At 40.4% G+C, this 12,372-nt stretch overlaps 1 protein-coding gene across 1 annotated transcript; it reads right to left on the reverse strand.

Moving 5' to 3' along the window:
* Window positions 1–4,997: 4,997 nt before the first annotated feature.
* LOC108788547 (olfactory receptor 6B1-like) lies at window positions 4,998–5,966 on the reverse strand. Its single transcript, XM_018558337.1, has one exon. It carries the CDS (start codon window positions 5,964–5,966, stop codon window positions 4,998–5,000), a length of 969 nt encoding a protein of 322 aa, XP_018413839.1.
* Between the last annotated feature and the right edge of the window lie 6,406 nt (window positions 5,967–12,372).

Below are 12,372 nucleotides of genomic sequence, written 5' to 3' on the forward strand. Positions count from 1 at the left end.
TAGCATATAATATATGTATGCATATGTATGATAAATGTGATATCACAGATGGAAATCTGATGTATGGATGTAAGCCACACTATGATGTTGATTTACTAAAGGCAAATAGGGTGTTCACTTTGGAAGTGAATTTGCACTTTCTGTGGGAAGTTTTCCCTTAGTTTAGTGAGTGAGGTGAAGCTCCACTGACTTCCATCAGCCAATCATGGGCAAGCAAAAATACTGCCTTTTTTATTTTCTAGGTTCTAGAGTAGAAGAGCAACCTTCAAACTAGGAGAGAGCACTTATTATTGCAGTACACAGAGGTCTGGATAGTGCTATGATGCAGAGTTGAATGAGTGAAGGTCATAGTCCAGAGTAAGTTGCAAAATACCAGTCTAGTGTTGTGTAGGGCAGGGATCCCACAGCAAAGATGAGAAAATACCCATATGTTTCCGGCTGAAAGGCTTTTTTTACCAAGTGAGTTTTCAGGGATTGGGTTACACCATCGGTCAAGCCATTGTACTGGACACGGAGACAATGCTCTGCAGCTAACTGACACCGAACACAAGGTCTGGAAAGTGCCACAATCAGTGCCTGAAGATGACTTACCAAATTTATGTTTGCCATGACCATAGGCTCAAACACAGCGAGAGTCTTTGGAAACTGGGTGACATCAGAGGCTATGCCATGACTCTGGACCTGGAGAGTGCTAACAAATTACACTAAGGCCTTGAAAAGTGCCCCTGGCAGAGCCTAGTGCACCAGGGTCACATTCAAGGCTAGCCCCACAATCTCATGCACCTTATTTGAGGTCTTCATTTAAGTTACAGAGGAAAAAATATCCACAGTTTAACAAATATCTTGAGTGAAGAGATAAAATTGTGTAAAAATGAATTAGGGTTTTCCACAACAGAACAGAGCTGAGGAAAAGGAGTCCAACCTCCTAGGACACTAGAATAATCCTGAGGCATTATGGATGAAGGTGGTGTAATATGAGGGCTGGCTTTATGGGTTTTTTTGCCAGGGTCCAAACCTGCTGTAGACGGTTATATAACTCAAGCTTGACATGGAGGTGACACCATATGATCCCTACCGTTATCTAATTTCCTGAAGGGCATTTAGCGCTGTACACTTCATTACACCATATAACTCACATGTCCTATACTATTCTGCAATTCTGTATCCTCCAATGGACAATGCTATTTTCACCCTTTTTTTGCATCAAAGAGCTGCAGATCAAAAAAACTGTGTTTAAATGATTTGTTCAATTAACCCCTTCATGACAGCTTGTTTTTAGGTTCTGTTCATAAATGACTGACACACTTTTGACATTTTTGCTGTGTGATTCTTCCACGTCAGTAATATACTTTCTTACAAAGTGCACCCACACATATTATATATTGTTTTTTAGAGGACAGATAGGGCTACATATTTATATCACATATGTGTGTCTAATGCCTCACTTAGGACAAATAAAATATTTAAAAAAGAGGAAAAAAACTAAAAAAAACTATTTGTTCCCAGTTTTGATTTGTAGTATTTTTTTTACAAAACCAGCAAAAGCTAAAAAAATTGCAATAAATACATTCATTTATTTGTCCCTTATTTTTTATTTTTTTACACTTATTTTTTTTATTTTTTTTTACACTTTTAACTATTTTTTTTAAACTTAAAAATGTTATTTTATTTATTTAATTATATCAAGCAGTCATTGTGAATTAATCTCACTATTACTGCTTGATAAATTAATACATTTTTGGTTATTATCAGGCTGCTTCAAACTTCAGAACAGCCGATAATAAGTTAGTGACACTGATCCTGCAGCAGTTCAGGATTCAGCTGTCACTAATTAAAGGTTTTCTTGAACGTTCCAACAACGTTTAGAAAACTGAAACATTCTTGTAACATTATGTATCTATTCCTGAAAGTGAAAGAAAAAAAAAAGCCAGTATAGCTTGAGAGAGATATCTCTCGATCTATACGGGTTGTCAGAATGCTGACAAAAGCCGGCATGTGTGCCCGCTCTGCTTTGACTCTCAGACACCTGATATTAAGGTACCGGGTGTCTGAAAAAGGTTAACCCTTTCATTAATGGATGCCTCGAAACTGAGGCATACATTAACCTCTTGCCGTCCGCCCGTAGTAAAAAAACGGACGGACGGCACTGCTGCATTTGCGGGTTGCCATCTCCAGACGGCAATTTTTTCTGCTCACGCGCGCCCCCTAGCGGGCACGCACGGGCAGAAAAGACCCGACCGTTGCACACACCCGTTACCGGGTGTTTCACATATAGGCGATCAGCGGGTCCATAGCCCGGCGATCGCCTATATGTGCTCGTTTGCGGCACAAAGCCCCCTCCCCTCCCCCCTGCGCGCGGTCGGCGCTGCCGTTTTTTTTCCCCCCCCTGACCCCTCACCTTGAATCCCGGGATTCGCTGCCCCATCTTGAGTACCGCAGCGCTGAATACTGAAAAATGGCCTGGATGGGAAGGGGGTTTAACACAGCGGATGTCAACTGGTTAATGAATGGTAACCGCTGATTCTGAGCGGTTACCAGCCTTCTAGTGCAGCAAATAGACATGTGCACTGCCAAAAAATTTGTTTCGTTTCGTTTTAAATTCGGATATGTGTTATTTCGTTTTTCAGGATTCGGGTGTGAAAGTCAATTCGAATTCGGATTCAGACGAAATTCGGTAGCGTTAGTTCGTTTCGTTTTCTGTTCTTATTCGTTTCTTATTCGTTTCGTTCGTTTGCAGCAAAAGTGACATTTGAGGGGGGGGAAATATTTTTCTCCTTCTCTAATGTCACTTTGCTCCAACGAACGAAACGAAATAACAGAAAACGAAACGAACGTTCGTACTAACGCTACCGAATTTCGGAAATGGAAATTTGGATTCGTTTGCATTCGTTATGTCTGTAATTCGGAATTCGGATACATCCGAATGTCCGAATTTCCGAAAATTCGTCCGAATTTTGATTCGGAACGAAACGAATCGCACATGTCTAGCAGCAAATAACTCGTCACGTACAGTGTACGTGACGAGTCATTTGGTCCCTTTGTGGCTGGACATACAGTGTACGTCTCCCGTCACGAACGGGTTAAAGGATTTTTTCAAAGGTGTGGTGTGTTTATTTACTAGTTACATTCCTCTTTGGTGAATGAGTAGGGATGACAACAACTACCCCTTGCTTATTCACAAGGGGAGCGTCATCTGGGAGCCCTCTTTATGAAAGGAGGTCCCCAGATGCAAATAATCCACCCTGTCCACAGATCCCCATAACCACCGGGCCAGGGTTGTGGGGAAGAGGCCTTTGTCCTCATCAGTCCCCCCCTGGCAAAGCAGCCTCCCCGTCGAGGGCATGTGGCCTGGTATTGTGCAGAAGGGGTGCTCGCTTGTCCCCCCACCTTGCTGCTCTGCCAGGCCACTGCTCAGATTAAGGATCTGGTAGGAATTGTTTTTTATTTCTGTCATTGGGATCCATCTTAAAATTCCTACCCGACCTAAAGGGTCTTGTATGACTTTTGAGGGGAACTCCATGCTTTTTTACATTAGGGGTCGCCCCCTAACATTCCTACTAGACCTAATGGGTCCACGCTTTTTTTTTGTTTAGGTTGACGTTTAACAACAAAAGTTCATTTGGGAATGAAATTCCGAAAGAAATTAGGATTCGTTATATTTTCGTAATTCATCCGAATTTCAATTTGTTATCGGAAGTTCGGTTATCTTTGGATTCATTATATTTTCATTCTGAAATTCAGATGCATCCAAGTGTCAGAATTTCAATTCGGAACGAAACGAATCGCACATGTCTACTGGGAATAGGGGTATCAAAGAACAACTCCAGGAATTTTAAAAATGCACCCTTGCAATAGGGGTACCCCAGCACTGCAAGGTGTAAGTGCCTGCTTTGTCTAGGGGGATCAAATAATCATAATAATTTGATCATTGGCCCCGCAGCATTCAGTGCTCACCAAGCCAATGAACCTGCATTACACATGATGACATTATTATTATTTAGGATTTATATAGCGCCACCAGTGTGCGCAGCACTTTACAATATAAGGAATACATTACAATCACAATACAATTCAAGACTAGATGGTAAGGAGGGCCCGGCCCCTGAGGGCTTACAATCTAAAAGGGAGGGAGAAGTGATACATGAGGAGGTAGCTGTGTGGTGATGATATGTTTGAGAACGTGATGGTGCCTAGACCACTGGAGCCCAGGGGAGAAGAGATTGGGGGGACCGGTCTAGCAGCTCAGATGAACCGAGGATCAGGTGAGTATAACAGATTTATTTGAGCCCCCTAGACAAAACAATCACTTAACCCTTGCAGTATAGGGGTATTCCCACTACAAGGGTATGTTTTTCAATTTCCTATAGTTTTCCTTTAAAGTAAACCCATTGCTTTACCCTGTATGAGCAAAACACACTTTTTACATCTAACACCAGACAGTGGTACTGTGCTTCCAAACTTCCCCCTCCCCGGTCACTTGTGTCAACACCAGCCCCAGCCCACCCCCACCGGTAATGTGCCCCACCAACACCAGATACCCCCCCCAACCCTCCTGGTAATGAGCACTCCTCCATCAACCAAAACCCCCCAGCACCCACCCCCTGTCCTCAAGCAGCAAAAAAAAATGTAGGGACAGCCCAGCCAGTATGTATCTGAATTGTGAGAGAAAACTGATGAACTAAAAATAAACCTAATCAAACAAGGAGAAATGCACACATTTCCTTAATAATTAAATCAGGTACCCCAGGCTGAACCAGTGATGTTTACAAATATCTACAATTTCCCCCTTTCAAGCTTGTAATTGAAGTACGTTTATTAAGTGTATAATTCATTCCCACCAGAAATTTAAAATATGCCTTGCTTACATACATCCATTAAGTGAGGTTTTTTTGATTGTTGTTTCCTTAATAAGCTCCTGTTGAGCATTTTGGCAAACATGCTATTCAAAGTTCTAAATAATAGATGGCTGACCATACTAAATAAGTTGAAATCCTTACCTATTTTATTTTACTGAACAGAGAAAAGCAATCTATATATAGGTTTGCCCTATTCTTTAATTTTTTAAGAGCTGACTGGACCTCTTTGTTTCTTAAGGAATAAATAAAAGGATTAAGCAATGGAGTTAAGATTGTGTAAAGAACGGCCAGAATCTTGTTGAAACCAGAAAATCCACTAGTAGTTGGCCTTACATAGACAAAGATCATTGTGCTGTAGTAAACTGTGACCACAGTAAGATGTGATGTAAATGTTGAACTAGCTTTTTTCCTTGCCTTTCCTGAAGATATTGCCAGTACAGTGGTCAGTATTCTGAAGTACGATAGCAAGGTGATTATACAGGATCCCACCAGTATAAGAGAAGCCAGGAGAAAGATAAGCAACTCTGTGTGATGCACATTAGTGCACGAAAGTCTGAGAAGTGGTGTGATGTCACAGAAGAAATGTTGTATATGGTCAGGGCCGCAAAACTGCAATGCAGAGATGAAGAGAATAGAAGACATGGTGGATATGAAACCTGATGACCAACAGCAACTCACCAAGCAGTTGCAGATCCAGGAGGTCATGAGGGAGTGATAATGTAAAGGTTTGCAGACTGCTAAAAACCTATCATAAGCCATTATAGCAAGTAGAAAACATTCGGTTGATCCAAGTGATCCAAAAAAGTACAGCTGGGTAAGGCAAGCTACAAATGAAATAGAACTATTGCCAGTTACTGAACTGTGAAGCATTTTGGGAACAGTGACAGAAATGTAGCACATTTCCAAAGCAGCAAGATGACTGAGGAAAAAATACATTGGTGTGTGGAGGTTCTTCTCAAACCTGCAGATAATGATGATGATGAGGTTTCCAGACAATGTTAGGACATAAATAATAGTGAATAGCATAATGAAAGCAATACGCCCAGCAGGGGAGTCCCAGAGTTGAAGAAGGAGGAAAAATGTGACCTGGGTACTGTTCATACCTTGCATCTTCATATAACTTAGAGGCAAAAAGTAAAACAATTACTCTTATTGAGCTACATTTAATAAAGTATTAAAATACATAAAGATAATATACATTTTGTTTAAAATAAGTATAATAAATGCACAGTCCATAGACCCATATATAGCTTTCCAATTAATGTAACTTACATTTTAGAGCTCAAGTACAGAAGATACATTGGCTCACTTGTATGGAGCAGCATATATCAAATCAACACCAATTTGCAAATATCAAAACATATTGCTTTTAAAAATATATTACAAAAAAAATATTAAAATATGTACATGTAAAACATTAAAGCTCAGGACTAATTGTGTATGTAAAAATGTTCCCCAGTAGATATGTTCATTCTCCTAGGGTTAATGATGCCCAGAATGTTTTAATCCAGAAGACCGAGGGCATGCTGTCAATGCAGAGCATCATGGGCACTGCATTGATGCACAAGGTGGAGCTGACATAATAACGTTAGCATTGCTCTCTGCACCATCAAGGACCACTCACAGTTGGAGAAGCATGTCACATGACTAGTCAAAAAACATATGCAAAAATAAGCATAAAATATTGCCCACAGGGAAAGAGGAGGACCTCATGGGAGGACATCTTGCAGCTAAGCTTTAAATAACATTGAAATTATTGAAAAAGGTGCGGAATGATAAAGTTAAATGGAGCATGTAATGTTTTTCACTGATTTTCTTAGCTATACTCACAAATTAATGTGTTCAGCTTAATGTAAAAAATTGCATCAATGTGTTAAAACATGTTTCTAGACATGTAATTAAAACCACAAGAACTGAAAAATAGGGTTAGGGATAATAAAAACCATAATATACTGTATAATACAGATAGGTGCAATTCTGAAAATCACCATCATTTAACTGACTTCAGAACAATCGATCATTTTTGCAGTATGACAATAAACTACAAAAGGTGAGGCATTTCACATTTGCATATATGTATACAGTGGTGTATTTAGGTTTCGTGCTGCCCTAGGCAAAACGAAACTCGGCACCCCCCTTCCCCCCATGTAACAAGACATTTTGTGTATTCTTTCAAGTCGCTGGATATCCAGCGTCTGACAGATTGCGCTATTAGGCCTCATTCACACTGCTAAGAGTCGGCCCGTACAGATCCGTGAGACGTGCACGGCCGTATCGGGCCGTTCCCGGGAAGGACAGGTGCTGCATGTGATTTGTACGCAGCAACCTGTTCTTCTCTATGGGAGGACGCAGCTGTACGTTCACCTGAACTGCACGTCCGTGTGGATGTCCGTACTCGTACACAATCGATCATTTTTGCAGTATGACAATAAACTACAAAAGGTGAGGCATTTCACATTTGCATATATGTATACAGTGGTGTATTTAGGTTTCGTGCTGCCCTAGGCAAAACGAAACTCGGCACCCCCCTTCCCCCCATGTAACAAGACATTTTGTGTATTCTTTCAAGTCGCTGGATATCCAGCGTCTGACAGATTGCGCTATTAGGCCTCATTCACACTGCTAAGAGTCGGCCCGTACAGATCCGTGAGACGTGCACGGCCGTATCGGGCCGTTCCCGGGAAGGACAGGTGCTGCATGTGATTTGTACGCAGCAACCTGTTCTTCTCTATGGGAGGACGCAGCTGTACGTTCACCTGAACTGCACGTCCGTGTGGATGTCCGTACTCGTACACAGACAGGATGGATCCTATCTGCGTCCGAGCATGGACACCAGCACCAGCACGGATGTTTATGGGCCAACTCTGAAGGCCGTGACACACTGCCCGCAAAGCCGTGCAGAGCGAAGCAAAGCTGTCCGGCACGGAGCTTTGCGTGCTGTGTGTGAGCTGAGTGCAGGCACATGATTGACTGCACCTTCAGCCAATCGGCTCCTGCATAACAACCAGCATCGCAACACGTCGGTTTATACATGCGAGCCGATTGGCTGAAGATGAAATCTCATCTCGGCACGCTCAGCTACACGAGCTCTCGCAAGCTGAGGTGCCGAGGAGATGCCTCACTTTTTTATATAATATATCTATATAGGTATATGGTACTTTTTAGTGTTGGCAGCAATTTAGGGTGTAAGTATTAATTAGGGTTGGCGTAGAGGTATTTTTATTTAATTGATGATCTCAAAGGTATCAATGTAATAAATCACAAGAGATGACATAAGTTAAACTAGTGACGGCGAGAAATAGAAACCAAGGCATTGGGCTTGATTTACTAAATGCAAATAGGCTGTTCACGATGCAAAAGAATGTTTGCATTAGTTTAGTGAATGAGTTAAAGCTCTTCTGACTTCCATCATTTAATCATGTGCAAGCAAAAATGCTGTCTTTTCCTATTTTCCTTGTATGTGATTGGGTATTTTCACCACATTCACTAAGCTAAGGGAAAATTATTTTGCAAAGTTAAAATTCCTTTTCAAAGTGAACAGCCTTATTGAGAAACACAAGAAAGAAACACACATAATTAATACATTTGCAATCCTACTAATAGTGTGGAGAAACAAGTTACTAGAGATGTTATTGTGTAACTGAAAAGCGGAGATAAAAAAAAGATGGAAGGCGATAGAGCTGGTATGTAGAAGAGTAAATAATATGGTGAATAGAAATAGACACAGAATAGAGAAATCTAAGAGGGGGGGGAATGATATGACTATAGCTCATGGAGTTTGTCGTTGTGTGGTAAAGAAGAGTGAGACAGGAGATCTGGTGTCTGGGGAATAGAGATCAACAATGTATTGACAGGGTGAAAGCTGTGTATGGGAGGGGACAAGAGATGAGAATGGATGCGTGTGCAGGAATCGTGGAGTCAATCACAGAAGACATAATAGACAGGCACTTTGAGTAAACATACAACTGAGGGAATAATTAATTTGGTGCTAAAACAGGCTGAGGGTCTAAGAAGAATAAATAGCCAGATGGCTGAATACTTACTTTGGTTCTGTGAGATGCTGAGACCCCTTCCAAGGTTAAGGCTCTCTATTTGGAGCTAAAGCCCACAACAAATAAATATGTATAGCCATCTAATACCAGTTAGAATCCCTTCTTTCCTTCTTAATATGCTTGCTGTCTGAAGTCTCATGACATAATTTGAACTAGAAATGTTCCACCAAGATTTTGAGCCATGCTGGCTTAATAGTGGAGTTCCTGCAGATGAGTCGTCCATACATTAATGGTGCAAAATTGCCATTCTATCTAATTCCAAAGATTAATGCTGGGTATGCCAAATTCTATCCCTTCCATTAACATCGTGCAGAAGACTTTGGAATTCGTCAGACCAGCCAACATTTTGTCAATCCTACATAATGAAGTCTTACTGATTTATTTCCCACTGTAGTCTAAGTAAACCTTTTTTTAGTCACGGCCCCCTTTAAAAAATGCTAAATCTCGAGGCACTGCAATCTAAAAGGTCTTAGTTTCTAAGAGGGACCCCCATGCAAAAACACCCAAAAAAGTGGGTTTCCCTCTCTACTTTCATATCAGAGTCCCCCCTTTTACATCAGAGTTCCCTTTTTATATCAAGAGCCCCCTTCACATCAGTCTTCATTCCTCCCTTTACATCACAATTCCACTACTGCATAATTTTGAGGCACCCCTGGGGATGACAGGAGGCACACCAGTGTGCTATGGCACCCTGGTTGAGAAAGCCTGGTCTACGTTTCTGTTTTCAGCTGGCAGGAGTGAAACTATACCTGCTCAGCTCCTCAGCTGCTATAACCTATTGGTCAACATATTATTTGTTCATAATGTGTAAGAATATTGACTACAATATTATGCCCCTTTTTAAGATTTTTGTCTTGACAAAGTTCAGAAATACTTTGACAGTTTGCACAATTTAGCTAATGTGTCTTACTTTTCTAGCTACATTCATTTCATCATAAATTACATGTTCTTGATCAGTTTCCATTTTCTATTATAAATAAGTAAATGAAACACTTACAATAAAAGACATAAGGCATAGACATAAAGTAGAGCACATTGTGTTGTGGTGTTTTTGTGCTGGCACATGATATTTCTCTGATGTTTTTGTGGCTTGTATTTATAAAATGCTGTGCTTCTAGAACAGTGCACCAATATTTTGAAGAGTTATACCCAAGGGCCTAGTCTATACAATGTCTTCTTAACTAATTAGAAAAACAGCATATTCCCTGAAGAAATTATAGCATAGAATATAATGCCTCTATATATGTTAGACGTTAAACCCATTAACAAAAAGTATATTTGGATGATAACAAGGTTCTGCTTACTATGATTATGTTTTTGTTTAACCACAATAACAACACAATAAGAATATATTATCAGACAGTTTGAAATAAATTGTACATGCTTTGAGAGCACAATTTTATCTGAATCCTATATGTCAGACTTTGGTAGATTTAGGAACATTCTCCTGGATTTGGTCCAGTTTAGACAATATTTATTTTAAATCCATAAAATATTTTTCTAGTGAATATTAAGTAACTGACCACAAATTTGCAGACTGAAGAATGGGTCTACAGTGTATGGTTCCTAATTCACTAATTTGGAAAATAGTTTTTATTTTGCTCTGAGTTTTTATTTTGCACTGACATAAGCCTGTTTAAAATAGGGCCTGGCAAGTTGGAGTTGGTAAGCTCAAATGAGAAAAATCCCTTTGAATGGGAGTGATAGTCGAATTTTATATATAACAAGAACCTGGAGGATGAATAAGAAAGTAACAGCTGAAAGTGTGCAAATGCCATCATTTGCGTCTTCATATGACCATGATTGTTAAACAGGAAAATCCAGTACATTTTGCTATCATTAAACCCAATCTCTGAGAAAAAAAAACCTTTATATCTGATTGAAGATTTAGGGCATTTAGGGTGATTGTCCTCCAAAATATACACAATACAAAGATTTATTTATTTATTTTACAAAAGCCAAAATTAGTTTTCTAGTTTTATCAATTATATTGCAAAGAACATTACAGGAAAAATGGGAGTGTAACATATAAAAGCAAATCCTTTCTGACCTTTCTAGAGATCATAGTCCTAATCATAAGTCACAAAAATGTTTTAGATGCAGAATACTTGCCACAGTTTTTTTGTAACAAAAATGTACAAGAATAAGGTATTCATATAAATGTGATTATAAAGAAAATAAAATTGAGATGGCAAAAATTAGATTTTGCTGTCTTTTCCGCCCCCTTCTAGGGGCATGAATACAGGTGTATGGTAATAACCCGTACACCTTAAAGTGGAACCTCAGGAATTTGAAAAGTTAACCCTTGCAGTGTTGCTACCCTCATACTGCAAGGGTTAACTGCTTGTTTTTGAGTATAAAGAAGATATATTTGCCTGAACTTTCTAGACCTGGCTTTTAGACTATTTCCCACAGCCTCTTCTTCCCTAGGCTCCGGAAGTCTAAGGATCTGTGATGTCATCACATCTAATACAGTGTGTTAGATGTAAAGACGCCAAGGGACAAACCACAGCTGTAGTGGAGGGGGAGAGAGGTGATCTCCTCCACTATTGAAACAATCTCTTGGTCTGATCATGCTCCAATAACGCTCAGTGTCGAGGTCCATCTCAACCCCAGCTCTACTTTTGCTTGGAGACTCAATACCTTCCTCCTATCCCATCCGGAAGTCTCCCAACAGATTTTAGATGCATAAAAAGATTTTTCGCTCCTAAATGATCTTCCCGACACTGACCGTTACACACTATGGAATACTCATAAAGCATATATTAGAGTGGTTATGATCAAACTAAGTTCCTAGTAAAAAAAACAACGCTCTTCCCAAATCGCACAACTGCTGCTTTCAATTTTTCAATTTCCTTAAAATGCATTGAAGCGGACTCCTATGCCCTTGACAACAAAAGCAGGTTCTTTTCTAGCTAAGAGGCTCAAAGCCTGATCGCAGTCTCTCTCACCTCACTGATCCGGTCACAGGGACCAAAACCACCCACCCTCAATAGATGACTGATATCTTTAAACAATACTACCAATCTCTGTATAACCTCAGGGATGACCCCACTACTCATCAACCCACTGCCACACATATTAACACATTCCTTAGCTCTATCAACATCATCTTACGACGGAGCAAGTGTCCAATCTATCCGCTCCCGTTACCACTCATGAAATCATCCTAGCCATTGATTCTCTACCCTTCAGTCTCCCCTGGAAAAGCATCTCATCCCATGCTGATGGGAACAAGGGCCTCTTCCCCACAACCCTGACCCGGTGGTTGTGGGAGTCTGCTGGCAGGGGGGCTTATTCGCATCAGTGTACCTCCTTGTAAATTGTCATTCAATGATAGAGTCATTGTCATTTGAGGACAGTGGCCTGTCATTGAATGACAACAAGTGGGCGCAGCCAGCCATGCCGCCATGGCTGACTCTGCCCATTTGTTTACATTTGGTCGGCATCTGTCAAACTGTAAT

This window comes from Nanorana parkeri, unplaced genomic scaffold (assembly GCF_000935625.1).
Source record: "Nanorana parkeri isolate BGI_ZX_2015 unplaced genomic scaffold, ASM93562v1 scaffold15, whole genome shotgun sequence".
Lineage (NCBI taxonomy): Eukaryota > Metazoa > Chordata > Amphibia > Anura > Dicroglossidae > Nanorana > Nanorana parkeri.